Source organism: Chlorocebus sabaeus, chromosome 2, assembly GCF_047675955.1.
Source record: "Chlorocebus sabaeus isolate Y175 chromosome 2, mChlSab1.0.hap1, whole genome shotgun sequence".
Lineage (NCBI taxonomy): Eukaryota > Metazoa > Chordata > Mammalia > Primates > Cercopithecidae > Chlorocebus > Chlorocebus sabaeus.
Genome location: NC_132905.1, coordinates 76,259,662 through 76,283,051, shown reverse-complemented (window position 1 = coordinate 76,283,051; position 23,390 = coordinate 76,259,662). Strand labels below are relative to the sequence as shown.

General features: G+C 40.3%; 1 protein-coding gene across 6 annotated transcripts in view; it reads right to left on the bottom strand.

Moving 5' to 3' along the window:
* Positions 1-23,390, bottom strand: part of APP (amyloid beta precursor protein) — a 283,764-nt gene that overhangs the window by 133,130 nt on the left and 127,244 nt on the right. For all 6 annotated transcript variants that reach the window (XM_007966044.3, XM_007966048.3, XM_007966059.3 and 3 more), the window contains exon 6: positions 1,084-1,286. In XM_007966044.3, coding sequence (XP_007964235.2) covers positions 1,084-1,286 — 203 coding nt within the window. The remainder of the gene's footprint in view (positions 1-1,083; positions 1,287-23,390) is intronic.

Below are 23,390 nucleotides of genomic sequence, written 5' to 3'. Positions count from 1 at the left end.
TCTTTAAGGAACAAATGCATACCCTTTAAGGAGGAACTCAGTCCAACAGTTTACTTGTTTCTGTAACATTTGGTCATTTAATATCAACTGAAGGTTTGTTGTTATTTCATGGAGACAAGTAACGACTTTTAGTTCTTTTAGTTCACAGTATTTGCAACACAAATAGTAATTCAATAGACAAAAGTCTAAGACATTAATATTATATTTACCTCTTGAATAAAGCACTGTCATACTCTCCAATAAAACAATGTAATCTCCACACAAATCACCTCAGTTAAATTTCATAGCATAAAATAATGTGATACTCTTTTTTTTTTTTTTTTTTTGGAGACAGAATCTTGCAGTCACCCAGGCTAGAGTGCAGTGGCACCATCTCAGCTCACTGCAACCTCCACCTCCTGGGTTCAAGCGATTCTCCTGTCTCAGCCTCCCAAGTAGCTGGGATTACAAGTGCCCGCCACCATGCCCGGCTGATTTTTGAATTTTTAGTAGAGATGGGGTTTCACCATGTTGTCCAGGCTGGTCTCAACCTCCTGGTCTCAGGTGATCCGCCTGCCTCAGCCTCCCAAAGTCCTGGGATTACAGGTCTGAGGCACTGTGTCCGGCCTAAATCTCCTTCCTCAATGAAATATAATCACAACTACTCACTCGACTAAGATTTATCAAAACTACAAGCCAGGCACTCTGTGCAATACTGAGTAAAATCAAGTCCTTACCCTCAAGGAGCTCATAGTCTAGGCGGTAACAGACAATATCATGTAACAAACACAAACCAAGGAATCACCTCACTCAGTGTTTGTCAAATTAGATGACTACCTGCATTGGGTGGAGTCTAGCAGAATCACTTGGGATTTGCCAAGTAGCATATACAAGGTACAAAACAAACTGTATAATAAAGATTTCACATTATTTGAAATTGTTTGCTTGTTAAACCAAAAAAATTTCAACAAGCATAAGAATCCTTTTGAAAAACAAAATGTTTTTGATTAGGGTAGGCAGTGGTGCTCAGGTGGCTATTTCAAACTCTGGTATTGCACTTTCTTTACCTTGGGGATGGGGGAATCCAAGCAAACAGTGGATTACCTCGAACCACCTCTTCCACAGACTCCGTGGTGGTGGTGGTGGTGGTGGCGATGCTGGTGGTTCTCTCTGTGGCTTCTTCGTAGGGTTCCTCAGCCTCTTCCTCTACCTCATCACCATCCTCATCGTCCTCGTCATCATCGGCTTCTTCTTCTTCCACCTCGGCCACTTCTTCCTCCTCTGCTACTTCTACTACTTTGTCTTCACTGTGAGGGCAAACACAAATAACAGAAAAAAGTCAATTAAACAAATTTCAGGGAAGGAAAAGAAAATCGTCCGTATGGAAGTTTGGCAATTTGAGAAGAAACACACCCAAAACTTAAAGCCAGCAGGTCTAAGTATAAGTCCCAGCTCAGTGGGTCTGCAAACATTTTTATCCTTGGGCACAGTTCTTAGTTTCTGCAGTTGCTAAAAGGGGGTGCCATGAGTCTAACCATAGGACATTCTGGAAAAGGCAAAATTACGGAGAAAATAAAAAGATCAGCAGTTGCCAGTGGTTCAGGGAGAGTGGGGAAGGGATTGAATAGGTGGAGTACAGAGGATTTTCAGAAACTACTCTGTACAATACTGTCATAAGTAATAACAGATACACAGCATTATGCATCTGTCAAAACCAATAGACTACACTACACAAAAAGCCCCTCCCATGTTAAAACAGGAACACTGGTTAATAATAATGTATCAAAATTGGTTCAAATGTACCATACTAAGGCAAAATGTTAATCTAAGGGAAATTGTGGGGGAGTGGGCAAGTGAGAGGTAGAGGGAACTCTTTGTACTTTCTGCTCGAATTCTTTGTAAACCTAAAACTGCTTTGAAAAATGCAGTCCATCATAAAAAGTGGCAGCGGGGGGGCGGGGTGGACACCAAAACTGAGTTTGCTGTATTATGGGAATAACTTCTCATAGGGTACATACAAGAGCCGCAACACACCGCATGGTAGCAGATACTCAGTATGTGCTGGTGCAAATTGGTTTAACAACTGCAATTGAGAACTTAAACTGGACACAGAGGTGGAAGGTGAAACTGGCTTAAGTCAATCTGCAATGCCCTGTGGACAGGGATGCCTGGCTGAAACTATTTAATTGCGCACCCTATGCTTGCTAATTGCTTATGTTTTACAGAATACCAAATATTTCAGTGGTTCTCAAACTTCAGTGAGCATGAGAATCACCTGGAAGGATTACTGAAACACAGATCACCCGCTAAGTGTGGTGGTTCATGCCCGTAATCCCAGCACTGTGGAAGGCTGAGGTGGGAAAAAAGCTTGAGGCCAGGACTTTGAGACCAGCCTGGGCCACACAGTGAGACCCTGTCTCCCAAAATTTAAAAAAAAAAAAAAAAAAAAAAAAAAAAAAACCAGCTAGGCATAGTTGTGTGTACCTGTAGTCCCAGCTACTCAGAAGGCTGGGGCAGGAAGACTGCTGGAGCCCAGGAGTTCGAGGCTGCTGTGAGCTATGACTGCATCACTGCATTCCAGTCAGGGAGACAAAGACACTGTCTCTTTAAAAACAAACAAAAACCAACATAGATCACCAGGTACCACTGGCAGTTTCTAATGTAGCTCCAGAGTTTCTGAATCATGAGGCCTTGGTGGGGCCTGAGAATGTGCATTTCAAATTCCCAGGTGATACTGATGCTGGTGGTCAGAGGATAATTATTCTGAGATCCACTGCAATATGCTGCGAATAATGGCAAGAGATAGCCAGTAACTCAGTGAAATTGGGAAGAGGATCAGAAATAATATTTATGGTATTAAACATTTACATGTTGATGCATGATAGTGTGTAAAAAATTAGCAAATTTGGATGGCGAAAGAAGGGCATGTCTAGAACAAAATTAAAAAGGCCTATTAGGAAATCCTTGTGGAAATCATGTACCTGTCAAGGCAGGCATAGTTGACAGTATTTGAAAGAAGATAAATGAAGATAAGAACAGGAAGTATCAAATAGTAAAAACCTATTATATACCACCTAGCGGGACTAGAGGAATCGATGTCCTTGATCAGATCACAAAACCAATACAGGAGAAAGACCGAGATGTGGCATGTGGTTTCAATTTCTCCGGGGTAGCTGCCACAGGTCTATTTGAGAAGTACCATAGTAATAGAATTAAAAGCTGCTATGCTGACATTAAAATGTCCCCAGAAGGAAAGAGAGAGGGAGAGGGAGAAAGAGAGAGAGAGAGAGAGAGAGAGAGAGAGAGAGAGAGCGCGCAGAAGGGAATTATTATCACAGAGTTGATTCTGGCCAAGAAGGAGAAGCTCATCATTGAGAAAAGTGATAGGAACCCGGGTGTTTCTATCAGCCACATGAGGCCTTGGACTTGTAGTGAGAGCAAAGCATCATGTAGGAAATCAGATTCCAACACGTGAGACAAACACACACTATGATTCTATGATCTACGACAACAGAAAGAAGACTCCTCCACAAACCTGAAAGGCTTTCAAAATCTGACAGGACCACCACAAGCAGTTTTACTCAGAGGGAAAGGGAAAGATACTTACAGAGATGAATCCATCAATGGCAGGAATTCTCTGATTAACTCAGCATTTAAAGCATGTGTTATACAAGTTGTATAAAGATGTGTATGACCCCCACGGAACACGTGACTGTCATCACATCGGATACAAGAATAGTATAAAGGGCATTTGTAGAAGTTCCAAAAAATGTGTATGACCCCTAAGTGGAACGCCTTTCTAACTCTGACTAAATATGATGCAAGGATATTAAGTGATGACATCCGAAGAAGTTGAAAGCATGTGGCTAAAGAATAAAAAGAAACTGATTAAGCAGAATAATTTATTAATAGCAATGTATTCATATGTTAATAAATGAAGTGTCAATACAGAGAAAATCCTAATCAGTTACTGTAACATTTCCACAAGACCAGGAAGAAATAGGAGAACAGAGAAACAGAAAATACGGGCATTGAAAATCAGATGCTGGAAGCCTTTACCTCCTCGTAGAAATAAATGAGGTGGAAATAATCGATTTTTTTTTGACTGCCCAAATTATTGCACAAAAGTTTACTACTTGGGGCAACATTTCAGAAGAATCCTACACTTAACAGTTGCTCAGCTGCCCTAAGCTTTACTCAGTATATTGACTCTGCATTTTTCTATAGGATATCAATGTTGTATTACTAGTGAATCAAAGAAAGATGACCTAATGCATGTCATCAGTTAATTTACTGTGTTTGAGATCTCTTACTTATTCAATCAAATCACGGGCACTGGCGCTGTTTTCCAATTTAAGTGGAAAATTCAGGGAAAGTCAGCAAGAAAATTCAAACCAGTATTCTCTTTAAATCATGATGTATACACGTGATCTTGAACCATGGCTAGAATGACGATGTCCAAGTGTACGATCCAGGGTTAGGATAGCACCGTGTTTCCAGGTGGGATGGTGAAAACATGACCCTGGTATCCCCAGGTTCCTCTTCCAGGCTTCTTTGTTATTACTTGGATGTGGCTCTTGAAGCTCTGAATAGAAACCATGTTTGTAAAAACAGCTGTTTAGTGTGATCTGCATTCTGGTGTGTGTCTAGCCGTGAAAAAGAGTGAATTATATGCCCATCATCCATTCCTGCATCTGCCTGAGCAATTTACTGGCATAATAACCAGGAACAGAGACATGTAATAAATAGTTCAACTGGCGAAGGAATTAAATTATTTGGCCTAAGAGAACTCAGGTCCAAGTTCTTATTACCACAGCTTTGATTTCTGGAATGAAATTTAGACGTCCATGAATTCAATTACTCATTTGGACGCTATTTAAAACAAGAGCACATGGTTTCGTTTGAAAAATGCTGCATCTTCCCAAAGAATGACAAACACAACATTACAACTTTTAACTGCAGTTTTCATGAATAGCTAGAAACACTGAAAGGAAAAAATGACTTTTCTACCACTTCTTCAAATGCCAGACAGACTGCTGTCCTGTGGACTTGTTTTGAAAAGCTGATCCATCACATTTTAAGAAGTTGCAAGAAAGGAGCAGTTTGTGGAAATACAAAGCTGAGCATCATAAAACAATTTCCTTACAAGCAATCAACTAACAACTCACAATAAAATAAACAGTTGGGAACATAGTGGAATATTCATACCACATTCGCAGACTTTAATGGCTATCAATTTACAGTGGGGGGCTTTTATAGCTTTTAAACACCAATAAGAAACACTTTTACAGAATGAGGGAACCATGTGAAAATGCTGACCATCCCCAGAGCATTTGAATTTAATAAGGTCAAAGGGACATTACTCCGAGGAAATAAATTTTATGTGTCAGCATGCGAGATTTTACTTGGGTGAAGGAGAAACGACATCACAAAGATGACTCTCCTTCTGTTTCTAAATAAAAGCTGACTTTGATAAAATTCCACGTGCAGGTGCCGCCTGATAGTCCCTTTAGAGAGTGAAAGATTTTGATTCTCACACCAATTTTCATTTGTTTATTAAAGTCATGCCAAAGAAGTCACCATTTATATTTTCTAAGAAAGCCATATGACATTCTAGAAATGGCAAAATTACACAGACAGTAAAAGATCAGTGGCTTGGAAAGGTTAAAGGGAAGAGAGAGTCGAACAGGAGGAACGCAGCGGTTTCGGGCGATAGTAAAAGTACTCTGTATGACACTATAATGGTGAGTACTTGTCTTATAGAGTTGTCCAAACTCACAGAATAAACAATGCCGAGAGAATGTTAATGTAAACTATGGACTTTGGGTGATAATGATGGTATCAATGTAGGTTCACTGATTATAACAAATCGCTCTAAGGGGGATGCTGATAAGGGGAGAGGCTGTGCATGTGTATGAACGGGGAGTATATGGGAGAATCTCTGAACCTTCTGCCTAATTTTGCTGTAAAACTAAAACTGCTCTAAAACAATAAAGTCTGTATTTATTCTTTCACAGTCTCTATTAAGATGGACTTTTTTCTTCCCGCTATAGATAAACAGGGAGGAAATGACAGGGATAGAGAGCTCTGATTCTCATGGTTACGTGACTGTGGACAATCATGAGATCTAAACTACTGCACTGATGAGGGAAGAGGGAAGACAACCCATGTCGGTTCCCGAAATGCAACCAACCAGGGGAAGGCTCGGCAGGAAGAGGTTCAGACTCTTCCTGTGTGGATATGAAAACGGGAAAAAAGAGTCTAGAGGCTCCCAGAGACAGGAAGAGAGAGAAAATACAGCCGTTTTTTCAAGAAGATAAACAGATGGTTCTCCTCGCTGCCTCAGCTCTTCAAACTGCCAGAGTCTAACCTGGAAGGTACAATAGCTGGATAAGTCAGTTTGTCCCAAAGGAAAGCAGTTTCTGAAATCACTCCTGTTAAATTAGGAAGATGTTTCAGGGGAGGGAGGGCAAAGTAAGAAAAAGCCAGTACTTCTCCCACATAAAGGCACCGTTAGAAGCAAAACACAAGAGGACACATCACCTAATTCCATTTGAATTAAATATGAAAACAAGCAAACTCCAGGCAAATAGAGCACAGGGGAAAGGCCAGTGACTGGCAGGGGTCAGGAGAGAGGATTCTAGGGGCCAGCAAGGCTCTGTGTTCTGGTCTGGATGCTGGCTATCCAGTTGTGTGGTCTTAAAATGTTGCATAGTTGTATTACCTGTTATGTGTACTTTTCTCTAAATAAATCAGTAGAAAGGTTGAAAAGCGTTTCCTGTTACTTGCAGCTAAAGGCATTTCTTGCAGAGGGTTCATAAGCCCATCCGGGGCCCTGAGTTTAAGGCCTCAAGCTTTAGGAAGATAACCACACAACTGGACTACCAAAAATTCATGCCTCAGGCCTGAGGAGGTGGCTCACGCCTGTAATCCCAGCAAACTGTGGGGCGAGGCAGGCGGATCACTTGGGGCCAGGAGTTTGAGACCAGCCTGGCCAACATAGGGAAACTCTCTCTCTACTAAAAATACAAAAAATTAGCTGGAAGTGGGGAAGCATGCCTGTAATCCCAGCTACTCAGGAGACTGAGGCAGGAGAATCACTTGAACTCAGGAGGCAGAAGCTGCAGTGAGCCCAGATCACACCACTGCACTCCAGCCTGGGTGACAGAGTGAGACTCTGTCTCATAATACATAAATAAATAAATAAAGTCATGACTCAGTTGATTAAGAATGAGCTATAAATCACAACCTTGATCTGAAATTAGGTTATATCATCATTCTTACACATTTAGTGAATACTTATTGTGGCTAAGAGAATCCACACTAACTGCTGTATGACTAACAGCCATACTGCAGATTAAATGCTTTAGAAATTCAACAGAGAAGTGATTTTTGTGAGCCAGAGGCATCTGAGCTGGTCGGAAGTGATAGGTGGCTGTGGGGATGAGGCAGGAATATCCACATAATGCACAAGTGGAATAACAAGTAAATAAAATATAATGAAATTTTACACAGGCACTGAGTTTTAACAGTGAGGAAGGGTAAACTGCAGAGACAAGGGTATTCAGGTATTTTTTTCTTTAGCCAATGGATAAATATTTGAGTTGAAAGGCGTATGTACAGATTGATGATAATGAGCAAAAAAGTGGCAATGCATTCATTCATTCATCCATTGAATCGTTCCATTAAGTACCTCTCTAAGCCAACCCCTAGTAATTCAATCAACAGTATTCACTGTGCTTTACCAAGTGCCAGTACTATTCCAGGCACTGAGGCTACACAAGTGAAGATAAAGCACTCAATTTCTTGGAATCTATCTATTAGTTGGGGAGGTGTAATATGAACAAGAAAAAAAAAATTATGGAAAAGTACTATAGAGAAAGGAAATGGGGCTAATTGTTAATGAATGACTATGATAGATGTGTGCTGGAGATGGGTAGCATTTCAAACAGGGTGGTCAGGAAAGGGCCCCACGGAAGAGTCATGTGAACTGAAAATGCTGAAGTCGGGTATGGCAAAACCAAGAAGGTGCATAAATGGTTGAGGCAGAGGTAAGAGCAAGTGCAAAGTCCCAGGAATGAGGAAGAGCTTAGCACGTTCAGCAAAAACAACAAAGGGCCACTGAGCTTAGGGAGTAGCAGATGAGGGAGGAAGTATAAGATCTGGTGGTGGAGACGGACAGGCATAGTGTTACCCAGTAAGGTTATATTTCTTATAGCAACTGGAATGACTCAATGAGATGTAAGTTGCAATGATGTCTCTGGCTGCTGGGCACAGAGTGGCCTCTAGGGAAAACACGAATGGAAGTTGGGAGGCTGGACACTGGGCCAGGAGCTAGGGATACACTGGAAAGCAAGGGTAGCTCACAAGGCAAGTAGCCAAAAGGCCAGATACTGACCTCAGCACCTGTATACATGTAAAATTACTGCTCTCATCACAATTACATATAGCTAGGAGACTCAAAAGAAAGAGTGAGTGCTAACCAGATTCCAGGTGTCCAGTGAGGCATGACTGAAATGTAACCCAAAGAAGGTCCAAAGTGAATGAAGTCCAGAGGCTAAAGATAGCTCTCCACCAGGCAGGGAGGGCAGAGCATGTGCAAAGTCCCGGTGACAGGAGGGAGGGAAACCTGAGCACCTGAAAGGAAACTGGCTGACAAGAACAAAAAGAGGGCTCCAAGAATGGCAAATCAGCAGTGGCACAGAGCAGGTGTTGGCAAACTACAGCCCGCAACTTGTTCTTGGACATCCTGTGAGCTAAGAGTGGGCTTTGCATTTTTTAAAGGATTATAAAAATAAAAGAATGGGGGTAAAAACAAAAAGTGACAGCAATACGTGACAGAGAATGTATGCGACCTGTAAAGTCTAAATACAGATTGTAAAAATGACCCTTTAAAGTCAAACCAACTTCTCTTAACACATGCTCTTGTGAACCCTGCCCCGTTTATGTTGGTGAATTAGTGAATTTCTTAAAAAAAAAATTACTGAAACAAGAAAAGAGATCTGAGAAGCACTAAAGCCAAGCTTTTGTGTAAACTAGCAGTTCCTGGGTAGAACCTTTAAAAGACAATCTCTCTTTACTCCGCTATCTCAGTACACACTTAGGGTAAGATGAATATCCTACCAACAGAGCAACAATCTAAACAATACCCCTAGGACATGATCTAAGACGAATCCAAGGAGTGGACAGTTTATAGGAAAACTGGTACAGCTTCTTCAGTAAGTCAGTGTCAGGATATAAAAAGTGCTATTCTGGGGCCGGGCATGGTGGCTCACGCCTGTAATCCCAGCACTTTGGGAGGCTGAGGCAGGCAGATCACAAGGTCAGGAGATGGAGACCATCCTGGCCAACATGGTGAAAATACAAAAATACTCTACTAAAAACACACAAAAAATTAGCTGAGCGTGGTAGCGGGTGCCTGTAGTCCCAGCTACTCGGGAGGCTGAGGCAGGAGAATGGCATGAACCCGGGGGCGGAGGTTGTAGTGAGCCGAGATTGTGCCACTGCACTCCAGCCTGGGAGATAGAGTGAGACTCTGTCTCCCCAAAAAAAAAAAAAAAAAAAAAAAAAAAAAGTGCTATTCTGAATCCTAAGAATTAAGGATGTAAGATGCTGGCTCTGGTGCCGGATAGGATGTGATACGCAAAACCTGTGAAGGACCTTTCTGGAACTCAGGGAGAATCTGAATATGGACATGGTATCCAATGGTATTAAAAAATTATGTTAATTTTGTGGGTGAGATGGTGTCATCTGGACTCTGTAGAAAAATGTTCTTAGATTTTAGAGACATATACTGACATCTTAAATATTCTTCCTGTCTCAACTTTTCTTTAAAATATCCCGGCATCATAAAAAGTATGTTTAAAGGGGGAAAACGATATTCTGGCAAGACTTAAATTTGGAATATAATTATAGCAAAAGGCTAAATTGCTTTTTTAAAGGCTATCTTGGAGGCCAGAAAAGCCATATATTATCAAAAGCAGATTACTGTCCTGACAGCTTTATGAACCAACTAGAATTAAGGAGAAGCACCTAAGGTCATAAAAAGTTTTGGAGTCATTTTAAATTCTTGATATGTGAAAAAGTTTGGTTAATCAGATGCTAGGCCAGAAAACTGTGAACGAGCAAATTCCTCATTTCCAAAAGTCTAGCTGCTACTAAGGATGGGTGATCCATATATATCTTGGGTGGAGAGTTAGAAGTATATGACCTTTGGCTGTCTAACAAATATTTGAGTTCCAGGGCCTGCTCCGGAGTCTGGGGATGGTGCAAAGAATAAAGCAGACAAAATTCCCTCCCTTCCTGGCATTTACATTCTACAGGGAGAGAAAGATGTAAGAAAATCGAAACAACAATGTTACAGTAGAACATTACAAGGTGACAAGTGTTACGGAGAAAATGAAAGCAGCAAAGCTAGGGGGTGGGCTGGGGCTGGTAGTTGGCTGGGCTGTTGCAGTTTCTACAGAAGGCAGTAAGAGACAATGCCCTGAAAAGGTGTCAATGCAGCAAGAACTGTGTGCCTGGCATCCCCTTCCACTGTGTCCACACACATGAGAACTAATATACAGCTGTAGGTGGTCTGTGTCCAAAATGGCTACAAAGCACTCTAGGAAGGCCACAAAGCAATAGAAAAGCCTGGTCCTTTTCTTTTGCGGACACTTTGTGAAGACCTAGTCCTTAGAAAAAAGAGAGAAGCTGCATGCTTCTGGGCTTCTCCCCCTCCTTTTTGTGAAAAAATAAGTGGTTCTGTTAAGGAAGTGCATCAGTCCGTTTTCACGCTGCTGATGAAGACATACCCAAGACTGGGGAGAAAAAGAGGTGTAATCGGAATTACAGTTCCACATGGCTGGGGAGGCCTCAGAATCATGGCGGGAGGCGAAAGGCATTTCTTACATGGTGGCAGCAAGAGAAAAATGAGGAAGAAGCAAAAGCAGAAACCCCTGATAAACTCATGAGATCTCGTGAGACTTTTTCATTATCACGAGAACAGCACAGAAAAGATCAGCCGCCATGATTCAATGACCTTCCCTTGGGTCCCTCCCACAACATGTGGGAATTCTGGGAGATACAATTCAAGTTGGTATTTGAATGGAGACACAGCCAGTCTGTATCAGGAAGCAAAAACAACAAACTCTGCTCCTCCTTCTAGCACACTCCCCAAAATGCAGCAATACCTTGTCCTGCCCCAGACTTGTAAGTGGAGCCCCATTCCTTCGAGAAAACAGACACGTCTGCACCGCTGACCCTCAATGGCAGAATATGCCAGGTATCTGTCCAGGAGAAGAAGCCATATGGCTCAGGCTACAGGGTCTACAGCCTAAGGCCTTCCTTGCCTCTGGGCTCTGAGGACTTGAAGTAAGTAGAAAAGTACTTTAAATTGAATTATAAAGGTAAAGGTGATGGAACTTCTTGGGCTAGCCAGAACTTTAGGAAAAGCATGTTCTGAAGAGGTAAGACTTTTAGCTGAATTTTCCATTAGTGAGCTAACATTTTTCCTCTTCCAACAAGCCCACTTTCTTGCCTTGGTAAGTATTAAGTATCTTTTTTTAAAGTATCTGTGGTTGGTTGGCGTCGGAGAAATGTATAGGGTCAAATATCAAATAGACACTCCTAGTACAATGCCACAAATGTACAAGGGATAATGAGGCTATGAAATTTGTGAATTCTTTTCTTTTCTCAAGGAAAGACTACACTTAAATGTACTCCAGTTAATTGAAGGTTCTAGTTACGTAGATCCTAGAGAGAAGGTCTAGTGTGGTGATTAATGGTGACTTTCCAGAGCTCAGCCATGTGGGTTTCATTCTCAGTGCTGCCACCTGCAAGCGCTGATGTGACTATGAACAAGTCACTTAGCCTGTTGTGACTTGGTTTCCTCATCTTTAACATGGGATGGAAACATTAACCACCTCAGAGGATGCTGTGAACAGCCAATGATGTAAATAACACACTCAGAACAGCATGTGATAAGAGCTAAATACTGTGCCTATTTGCTGTTTTTAACTACAGCTTAAATGTATATTTATGACATAATTTTTTCTTTTTATTGCTATTAGGTTTTGAAAATGGTATAAATAAAAATATTATTTGTTTTTGAAATGTAATGTTTTTCTTGGGGTTTATTATTTTAGAAAAAAAGCTATCCGTTACTGGGCGCTATGCCTAGTAAGTTCCCAATTGCTGACCACAGGCTCAGAGCCCTGCAGAGATGGGATGTAAACAAGCATAAAACAGTGTTTTCAGTGATGTGCATATTGACAATAATGGCATGAACAAAGAATGTTCATTGGTGGAGTTTGGGAGGGACAGAGTGAAGAATAATCTGTTGAAGAGCTAACAGGTAAACTGGGAAATGATGAATAGAAATCTACAAAGGCAGCAAAAAAGACATTGCAGAAATAGGGAATTGTACCTGTAACAGATGAAGAGAGATATGGCTTGGCTGTGTCCCTACTCAAATCTCATCTTGAATTGTAATCCTCATAATCCCCACGTGTCGAGAGAGAGACCTGGTGGGACATAACTGGATCATGGGAGTGGTTTCCCCATGCTGTTCTCGTGACAGTGAGGGACTTCTCAGGAGATCTGATGGTTTTATAAGGGGCTCTTCCCACTCTGCTCCTCACTCTTCTCTCTCCTGCCGCCTTGTGAAGAAGGATGTGTTTGCTTCCCCTTCTGCCATGATTGTCAGTTTCCTGAGGCCTCCTTAGCCATGCAGAACTGTGAGTCAATTAAACCTCTTTCCTTTATAAATTACCCAGTCGTGGTTATTTCTTTATAGCAGTGTGAAAATGGACTAATATAAAGAGTGCTGCAGGAATTGCCAATTCTCAGTGTGGTGGAGGAGGGGGTGGACTGTGGGAAGGGAGCTGACTGTAGCTGCAGCTCTGCTCTTTTATGAAGGGCTTTGTTTCATGGGCTGAGGAGTCTGGACCATTATCTACTAGTGATGCAGAGCCTAGTAGAAAAGCTTAAAGCAGAAGAGTGGCAAGGTTAGTTGTATTACAACAAGCATGAGCTGGTGGAAGCATGGAGGACAGACAGGTGGAGGAGTGACAGGTGGGATGTGAAGGAGGTGCTTGTGAAGCCTACTGAGAATTTGGATAAAATAACAGCACAGAACTGGTAACTTTGGGGATGAAGGGGGAGTGAGTAAGAGGAGGAATCTGATGCTTTGAGTTCGAGAATAGTTACTAATGGTAACAGAGGATACAGCAGGAATTAAGAAATGGAGCTAATGGGTTCGGCTTTGATCATGGTAGATTTGAGATTCTGTAAGACCCTGCTGGAGAGGCATACAGTAGACAGCTGAAAACAAAGAACAAAAAAGAACAAAAAATGTGAGCCACTAATACACAGGCACTGCTTTTCTATTTCCATTAAATAAATAGCGCTGCACTTCTTTGTTGTTTTTTAAACTAAAGAGCTGCCATTCCTGAAAGACCACAGATAATAGACCAGATGCCCACTCACTTTCTGCATGGATAATATGTCCTATTGTGATACTATTATTTAAGCAGAAACAAAATCTAGCCTTCCAAAGTCTAATTATACCATTCCTCCTCCTTCCTTCCCCTCTCTCCCCACAACATAATTCGAGACTGCTTTCCAATTCGGAGATCTATGTGAGAATTTTAAAACATTGTTCCTGATTAGTCTCTCTAATCAATAAAAGAAATCTGCTATTGATTAGATTTGATAAATCTATTATCGATTAGAGAGCCTAATCAGGAACAAGGTTTAAAACTGTGTATGAAAAGCTACTCACTCAACAAATGCTAGTGGCTGCTAAGTGTCTGGCATTCTGCTGGATCCGAGGTTCCAAGAGGGAAAAAGATAAGCTCCCTGTTCTCAGAGAGCTTACATTCTATGGGGGGAGAGAATGACAATGAACCAATAAAACACTAAAATGTGATTCGTTTCAGAATGGAAGTAAATAGGCTGCTAAGATTGAGAATAATGAAGAAGGGGTGTCTTCTTCAGAAAAGAATGTTCAGGGCCAGGTATGGTGGCTCATGCTTATAATTCCAACACTTTGGGAGACTGAGGTGGGAGGACTGCTTGAGCTCCGGAGTTTGAGACAAGCCTGGGCAACAAAACAAAGTGAGACCTCGTCTATACTGAAAATTAAAAAAAAAAAAAATTAGCCAGGTGTGGCCTGTAGTCGTAGCTACTCAGGAGAATCTCTAGAGCCAGGGAAGTCGAGGCTACAGTGAGCCATGATCATGCCACTGCACTCCAGCCTAGGTGACAGAGCAGGACCTTATCTCCAGAAAACAGAATGATCAAGGGAATTCATTCTGGGAAGATGGCAACAAAACTGAGGCTGAAGGTGGGGCCTTGGAAGATCCATTATAGACAATGAGATCTGTCAGTCTTGGGGTTGGAAAGCTGGGCGTATGGACTTGTGTGACACTGAGCAGGGGAGAGTCAGGGGAAAGAGAGGCAGGGGGTGATACTGGAGAGGTAGGGAGGAGCTGGGTCAAATGCACTAATACCTGTAAGGAATGTAGGAGGTCAAAGGAGGGCCTGACGCAAACTACGTGTGTGTCAGTTGTTACCCGTTATCATTATCCTCAGCATAGCCAAATAAGGCTTCACTGTTTTCTCTCTGTGCACTTGGTTTTTAAGCGTATTGGAAAGCCACGAACGCAACTTAAATTGGGGGGTTCCAGGATCTGCTTTATGTAAATAAACACTCTACATCCTGGCTGCTGTACAGAGAATGGCTTAGTGTGGGAGAAGAAAGCGGCAAATGTGTCGGGGAGAGATAACGACAGCAGAGATTAGCAGGATACTGAGATAACTCCAGCAAGAAACAATGGGAGTTTACACTAGGACTGTACTGGAAAAGGCGGAGAGAGATGGATAAATTCAGAACTGACAGGATGTGCAGAAGCGACAATGATGAATTCTAGGTTCTTAGCAATAATCTCTAAGAGGGGGCGTAGGACCATTACTGAGATAGAATAGCTTTGAGAATCACACTGAGGAGTGGGTAGCAGGGGCATTAAGAACTCTCACTTGGACATGTTAGGATTCATATGCCTATGAAATAACTAGGTAGAGTCTGGGCTAGAGAAATAAACCTTGGCCTAGGCTACTTACAACTGGTATTTAAAGTTAAGGGCATGGATTATAGCAATCAGGAAGAGCGAGCCAGAAAGAAAACTACTATAATAATTGAAAAGAGATAACCAGGGTCAGGAATTCAATGGATGAAATTTCAAAACAATACAACAGCCAAGACAGGATAGTCAAAACAACAAAGGTTGGGGTGGGGGGGGATCTCCTAAAGCCTGTGTAAAGAATGTGTAGGAAAGACAGGCTTCAAATGACAGCGACACACAAGTTACGTTAGACAAAGGGCTTCTGAGAAATGGCAAAGGTAATCAATTCTAAGAACTTACTAATCTTAAGGTGATTTATAGAAAAAGTCCCGTCCTATAAATGTCTGGATTCTTGAGTCCAGAGATATCTGGGTCTGTCTGTACTGGTATCCTGCTGGGCAGGTAAAGGGGTTATGAGGAGAAGTACTATCTTACTTGCCTGTCAACTAATACTGATGACAGCAAAAGCATCATGCACTTTAGGAGTCATGGTCATAGCCAAAGACTGCAGATGTCCTAGACACAGTATTTGCGACAGAGAGATGGGACATACATAGCCAAGTTCCTAATAAGCATGTTGAGTAAGAAGATTCCCGAATGGAAGGAAGGTAGAAAAGCTCTGTTCTAGTACAACCATTTGAGGACAGTATGGAGGTTCCTCAAAAAACTAAAAATAGAGCTACCATATGATCCAGCAATCCCACTACTGGGCATTTATCTAAAGGAAGGGAAATCAGTATATTAAAAGAGGTATCTGCACTCCCATATTTACTGCGGCACTATTCACAATAGCCAAGGTATGGAATAATCTAGGTGTCTGAAGAGACTAACGGATGAAGAAAATGTGGGGTGTGTGTGTGTGTGTGTGTGTTGTGTGTGTGTGACGCACACGTTTAATGAAATACGATTAAGCCACACAAAAGAATAAAATCCTGTCATTTGAAGCAACATGGATGGAACTGGAGGACATATGGTAAGTGAAATAAGCCAAAAACAGAAAGTTAAACACCACATGCTCTCATATGCAGAAGCTAGAAAATGTTGATTTCATAGAAGTAAAAAGTAGAACAGAGGATGATGGAGGCTGGGAAGGGTAGCGGGTAACCGAGGATAGAGAAAGATTTGTTAAAGGATACCAAATTACAGCTAGATAAGAGGAGTAAGTTCTGCTGCTCTGCGGCACTGTAGTATGACTACAGTTAACAGTAATATATGACATAATCTCAAACAGCTAGAAGCAGGATATTGAATGTTCCCCACACAAAGAAATGATACATGCCTGAGATGAATATGCTAATTAGTCTGATCTGATCACCGTGTACCCTGTAAATGTGTACAATTATTACATGTCGATTTTTAAAAATAAAAATGTCTAAAAAGCTACCTTTTAATGAATGGTCTATGCCTAAATGTTGCTAGGCGTGTTTCAACACCAATGAGTTATATCTGAGGTCGGACCATAACTAGAGGAGGCACTTAGAGATGCTGTAACTGTGGTCTCAGCATCCTGCTCCACTGCAGTTAGTTCCACCATCATTTTATTACATTAAATGCAATATTGCTAGCCTGTGACTACCTTGTAAACATATTTTCATAAAACCAAAGAGCTTCATTACCACTTCTAATATATGTATGAGTCCTTGGCTCCAGTTTTCCAATAATAGTAGCTATACAGTTATCTTGCAAACCACTTGAGGCTAACCATTACCATTCAAATAATATACAGTGGGAAACAAATGAATAGAACATTCTGGGAGATAAAAGATCAAACCTTTGATATATCTTCCCTTACTTATTAGTAGTTAAAGATACAATATTTCTTCTAAAACCATTTTGAAAATATAATTTAAATATAAAATTGAAGGTCCTAAAAAGTATAGAAGTTTTAAAGTAAAACGACTTTGCTATTTGAATACCTATTTAAATTTCTATTTCCAAAAGAGCTCAAATCAATTCTACCTTCATTTTTATAGCAGTTTTCTAATCATGAGAAATCATACTTTCTAGTCCTTTTTGCTTCCCTAAAATAAAAAAAAACTCCTACATATTTAAATTCATAAAATAAGAATGATCATTACTTGATTACTACCAAAACTAATTTTAATAATGTTCTCAACCTCATCTAAGCTAGAAAGTGCTTAAGAAGCCATTATGTATTATTATTGATTATGATTACGAGCCCTACAATAATTTAAAAATAACTAATTAAAAAGGGAACATGTTATAATAGCCATGATTATCAAACCAGAGGTGGGAGATTAGTCGTTGAGCCCCAAGGAGAGTCTCTGTATTCAACAGTATGAGATGATGGGTAAAGAAGTGATTTGGCTAAGAAAAAAAATCATCCTGGCCGGGTGCGGTGTCTCATGCCTATAATCCCAGCACTTTGGGAGGCCGAGGCAGGCAGATCACCTGAGGTCGGGAGTTCGAGACCAGTCTGGCCAACATGGTGATATCCTGTCTCTACTAAAAATGTAAAAACTAGCTGGGCGTGGTGGCAGGCATCTGTAATCCCAGCTACTTGGGAGGCTGAGGTGGAAGAATTGCTCGAACCCTGGAGATGGAGGTTGCAGTGAGCCAAGATTGTGCTACTGCACTTCAGTCTGGGCGACAGAGTCTTAAACAAACAAAACAAAACAAAAAACACCCCATGCCACTGGCCTGCTCCCCCAACAATTCCAATCTATGCATTATAAACAAGTCCACTGTAAACTTTACCAGCTTGATAGGCATTCACATTGATTAGTCGTTTTGGAAGCAAATACCGTGATACAGATTATTGCAATTTTCCCCAAGTATGAGGTAAAGAAATAGGCTCAAAAAGATTATATATGAGGGTAAAGCACATTTTAAACCTCTGAAGATATTTTTGAAGCAAATATCATCTTATTAACTTACAGGTCTTTTCTTTCCTTGACTACTTGGATGCATCTATTACACCTGGTTTCTGTTTCCATCCAATGTCTTTTTAGGCAGGTTAGTTCTATCATCATGAAATCACTGTAAGTGCAATACTGCCCTTTCCTTCATGATGTCATTCATCTCTTTTCCAGTTTGTTAGCTAACACGTATTAACATTTTAGTATCCAACTACATTCATCTCATGACTACTAGCATTGAAAGAATTGATAAAAAGATAGAAGCAAACCCTTACTGCCTGGTTTGACCATAAGTAACAGCTCTTCACATAGGCTGGCAATGAGGACGCTAAGCAGAAAATCTTGGAAGACCAAATTCGACCAACAGCAAACAGTGATCTCAAATGTAAAAGAAAACTTCGGTTATATGCTACGGAGATACTTACAATAGCAAATTATGTATACTGCTTGAATTACTGTTGATCTAAATAAAATGGTGCTATGCTATAAAGATTATTTTCAAATAATTTTCTAATACCAAACTATACTTTTGAATACCCTCGGCATATCTTTTCCAGAATTACACATTCCTAAAACAATGCGCCAATCCACAAGCACGTGAGGCCTGCTATATGATCAACATCCACTTCTCTTTAAAACAATTTACATGACAAAACAAAGTACAACAGTGAACATCCATCGTTGCACCTTCAAATGTCTGATAACACAATCAGATGATCTGTGTGTCCTTTACTTATTACATTGATAACAAATAGAAAATAAAATGTAGATCTGAAGGAATCACTTAAGTTTTTAAATTTGCTCAATTGCAAAAAAGCATTTATATAAATATATAAAACAAATTGCTATATTACAAGAATAATACAAATTAAAATACTATAAATAATAACTTGAATGCTTCACAAAATCAATTTGAGCTACTATATTTATAGATTGAGTAACCCTTATCCAAATTGCCTGGGACCAGAAGTGTTTCAGGTTTCAGACTTTCTTCAAATTTTGGGATATTTTCATATACATGAGACATGCTGGAGATGGGACCCAAGTCTAAACAAAAAATTCATTTATGTTTCACAAATACCTTATACACACAGCCTGAAGGCAATTTTATACAACATTTTAAATAATTTTTGTTACAGAAAGGAAGTCTGTATACGTTGAACACATAAGGTCACATAATTTTCTGTGTTTGTTGTCATGTCAGTGCTCAAAACATTTTGGATTTTAGGGCATTTCAGACTTTGGATTAGGGATGCTCAACTTGTATTTTATAGTAATAAATCGCATTTCTTTAAAAATATTGTACATTCTTGGCTAGGTGCGGTGGCTCATGCCTGTAATCCTAGCACTTTGGGAGGTTGAGGTCAGCGGATCACTTCAGGTCAGGAGTTCGAGACCAGCCTGACCAACATGGTGAAACCTCATCTCTACTAAAAATACAAAAATTAGCTGGGCATGCTGGTTGGCACCTGTAATCGCAGGTGCTCGGGAGGCTAAGGCAGGAGAATCGCTTGAACCTGGGAGGGGAGGTTGCAGTGAGTCGAGATCACACCATTGCACTCCAGCCCAGGTGACAGAGCGAGACTCTGTCTCAAAATAAATAAACAAACAAACAAATAAGTAGTACATTCTAGAGTTTCAGCTAATGAAGACTGTTCTCCCAGTATCTCACTCCATACAAAAATATATATTAAAAATTCATGCGATCATGGCTTTGGCTAAGTGGCATTAGTCCACCACTTACAATTTTACATTTGAACACTGAGGATACTGCAAATGTTACTTTGTAAACTAAAAGTGTTATTTTGTAAACAAGGAGGGCAAAAAAGGAAGCTAGTTAGCTCCCACTTGGGACAGATTTTTCTACCTCTACTCAAAGGAAATAGTTTTGAACATCTCTAAATTATTTTCTTAATAATTGCCTTCCTTCCAAAACAAACATGGACTTATAATTTTGCTGAGTTCCTTGTGGTAAGTTATTGGTACTAGTTTAAACCACATGGCTTCCAAGTAAAGCCAACAGTTTTTGGCTTGATATGCTAATACGTAGATTTTGAGGCCACAGTAAAATTAACTAATTAAAGGGTTACTTTTCCATGTCACAATGGAGAGTCCTATCTAAATTAGGGGTTTTACACTGAAGATACAAATATCCAGATGTTGTTTTCAACAAGAAATTAATGTTTCGGGGTAGTACTGCCAGAAACTAGTTAAAATCCTAAGAATCTGTATTTTCTTCCTCTTTTCCTACTATTTTGTAAGCCAGGGAATTTGTACAGTTTAATTAAAAGATACTGGGGGGGGGGAAGAAAAGAGTCCATGCATCAGTAGCTTAGAATCCTTAGCACTGAATAATCCAACCCTCCAAATAACTCTTACAAATGAATCATACAGTATTTCTCATTCAGCAATATCCTGTTACTGGGGCAGCCTATGCCATTAGGTCTCAGTAAGCACAGTCTCATTGCCAGATGTAGCTCAGATGGCAGCAACTCAAGCCCTGCACTGCAGAGGCATCTCCTCTTCCAGCCATTACCTGCTTGGAAACAAAAACAAACCCCACTGCTTTGGCCACACATCTATAATCTGCTTAAGGCTATAAAAGTGTTTTGCTTTTCTTCTTGACATACGTGTAGTCCAAGTTTGTCCAATACAGGAATTGAGCATTTCTAGGAAGACCTCAAAACTGGCAGCCAGTTCCCTCAAGAGAAAATGCAAGCTTCTGCTATTCTCCTATTCGTCGTTCTCAAATGAGTTCTCCTATTTCAACCTAACAGTCAGAAAGCCTCACACAGTCCTGGAAGCTGCCAACCCAGCATTATGACAGCTGCTCCTCAAAGCCATGAGCCATTTCATTAAATCCACTCTTACTTGACTCATCCACTGGCAAAGATATAAAGCTTTAATTTATCTTTTGTATGATTCACTTCGTGGTCCTCTAAAGTTGTTAGGTTTTTTTTCCTTGAGCATTTAACATCATTTCTTAAAATGCAATGCAGAAAGGCAGCTGAAAGATTGTATACTCAAAAATTTTTAACTCCGGAGATACAAATAAAAAGATATATAGTCAAATAGAGCCTCTCTTTCTCTCTCATCTAATTTTAAAGACAAAGTACTGACCTATGAATAGACATAAATTCTCATGACAGCCTGAGCTCATCAGGTAAGGCTATGAATGTTTCAACATCACTAGCTAAGTGGAAGACAGTATGTGCATAATTTATTACATGATTGAATGACAAGTTTTCACTGACTACAAATCATGTATTCGTGAAATGCACCATCTATAATACCATCTGGTTATTATTTTCTGAGAAAAGTTCTCAGAGCACAAGGACCATAATTAAATTGGCTTTTGACTAGATGTAGCACTGTGCCACCTACAAGTTGAGCCTGAGCAAGTCTTTTATGATGACTGCATTGATGATTGTTATCAAGATTTCACCCCTTGGTCTGGCGTGGTGGCTCACGGCTGTAATCCCAACACTTTGGGAGGCCCAGGCAGGAGGATCATTTGAGGCCAGGAGTTTGCAAACAGCCTGGGCAACATAGCAAGACCCCTGTCTCTACAAAAAAAATAAATAAATAAAAATAAATTCAGCAGGCAAGGTGGCAGATGCTTATAGTCTTAGCCATTTGGGAGGCTGAGGCAGGAGGATCACTTGAGTCCAGGAGTTCAAGGTTACACTGATCTATGATCACAATACTGCACTCCAGCATGTGTGATAGAGCAAGAACTTGTCTCTTAAAAAAAAAAAATCACTTTAATATAGTATCTGAAACATATCAAACGCTCAAGAGGTTTAGTGCCCTTCATTATACAGGAGGAAAAAGGTGACATTTTGTACCTCTGTATGCTCAGATACAGTTTATTTTTGAGTTGGAAATATTTCATACTTCATCTTTTCTTTCTTATTGTTACAATTTTCCTTTATTTATAATGTAGCCATCCCTCTTCCGCCCATGGAAATGAAACATGGGACCTATCACATTATGTTATTAGACTCCTAATGCAATTTTACTTAATTACTGCACGTCTAGAATGATAGTCCTTAGTTTTTCTTTTCTTTTTTTTTTTTTTTTTTGAGACAGAGTCTTGCTCTGTCGCCCAGGCTGGAGTGCAGAGGTGCAATCTCAGCTCATTGCAACCTCCACCTCCTGGGTTCAAGCGATTCTCTGGCAGTCTCCCCAGTAGCTGGGATTACAGGCGCACGCCACCATGTCTGGCTATTTTGTATTTTTAGAAGAGAGGGGGTTTCTCCATGTTGGCCAGGCTGGTCTTGAACTCCTGACATCAAGAGATCTGCCAGCCTCGGCCTCCCAAAGTACTGGGATTACAGGCATGAGCCACCACGTCTGGCCGAGTTTTTCTTTTTTAAAGACCAGTTAGTTTTGGTGACATATATTAACCTGAAGTTAACATGACTACGTAGGTGTATGTGTTTGTGAATGCCAATGTGATTCAACTCAAATACTTGTTGAGCACCTAACTACCTAACTTATAGAAAATTATGTCAAGTATTTTCCTATATCAGGTTGTACAGGCCTCGGAATACATGTAAACTCTTGGTAAGTAGGATAGTCTGTTAACCTTTAGAATACCATCAGGGTCCTTTGGACACAATTTTACCTTTTGAGTTTCTGAGCACTTCTAACTACTTGTGGGGCTTGATATTTCTTACTTTTATCCATTCATAGAGACAAAGAAAATTTTAATTGAATAAAACTCATTCTAGCTTGTACTTAACCATGAGTCTGAGATATATTATGAATCTTGATCTTTTTCCTATATTTTGTTCCTATGTTACAAAATATTTTTCATCCCAAGAATTATTTCATCATTAGCCATCAACTATTTAAAAACTGTGCTAAAGAAGACCAAGTAATATGAGTATGAAAGAACGATAGAATTGCCTAGAAAGGTGATGCAATAGGGAAATTGCCACATTTTTATTGCTGTGTTCCCAAAGTATTGCATCTTCTTTCAAGATGGTTTTTTAAAAAGTCTGAATAGTCCCAGCTACTTGGGACACTGAGGCATGAGGGTCACCTGAGCCCAGGAGTTTGCAGCTGTAATGCACCATAATCACACCAGTGAATAGCCACTGCACTCAAGTCTGGGCAACAGAGTGAGGTCCCATCTCTTTAAAAAGCATGATAAAAAGAAGTCTGGAGACCCACTGAATATACTCAAAAATCATTTTCCACACATTGGCAAACAGGAAAAACTGAGAAGGAGACATTCTGCCAATTAGATAAACCAGAAGAAGAATGAAATTGATCACGTAAGTAAAACCTTAGGCTATGAGCCTTCACATGATATCCTAGATGAATTTTCTCAAGCTCAAGATTTGACAAGTGAGCAATGTATTTCTTTTTTTTTTTTGAGGTGGAGCTTCGCTCTTATTGCCCAGGTGCAATCTTG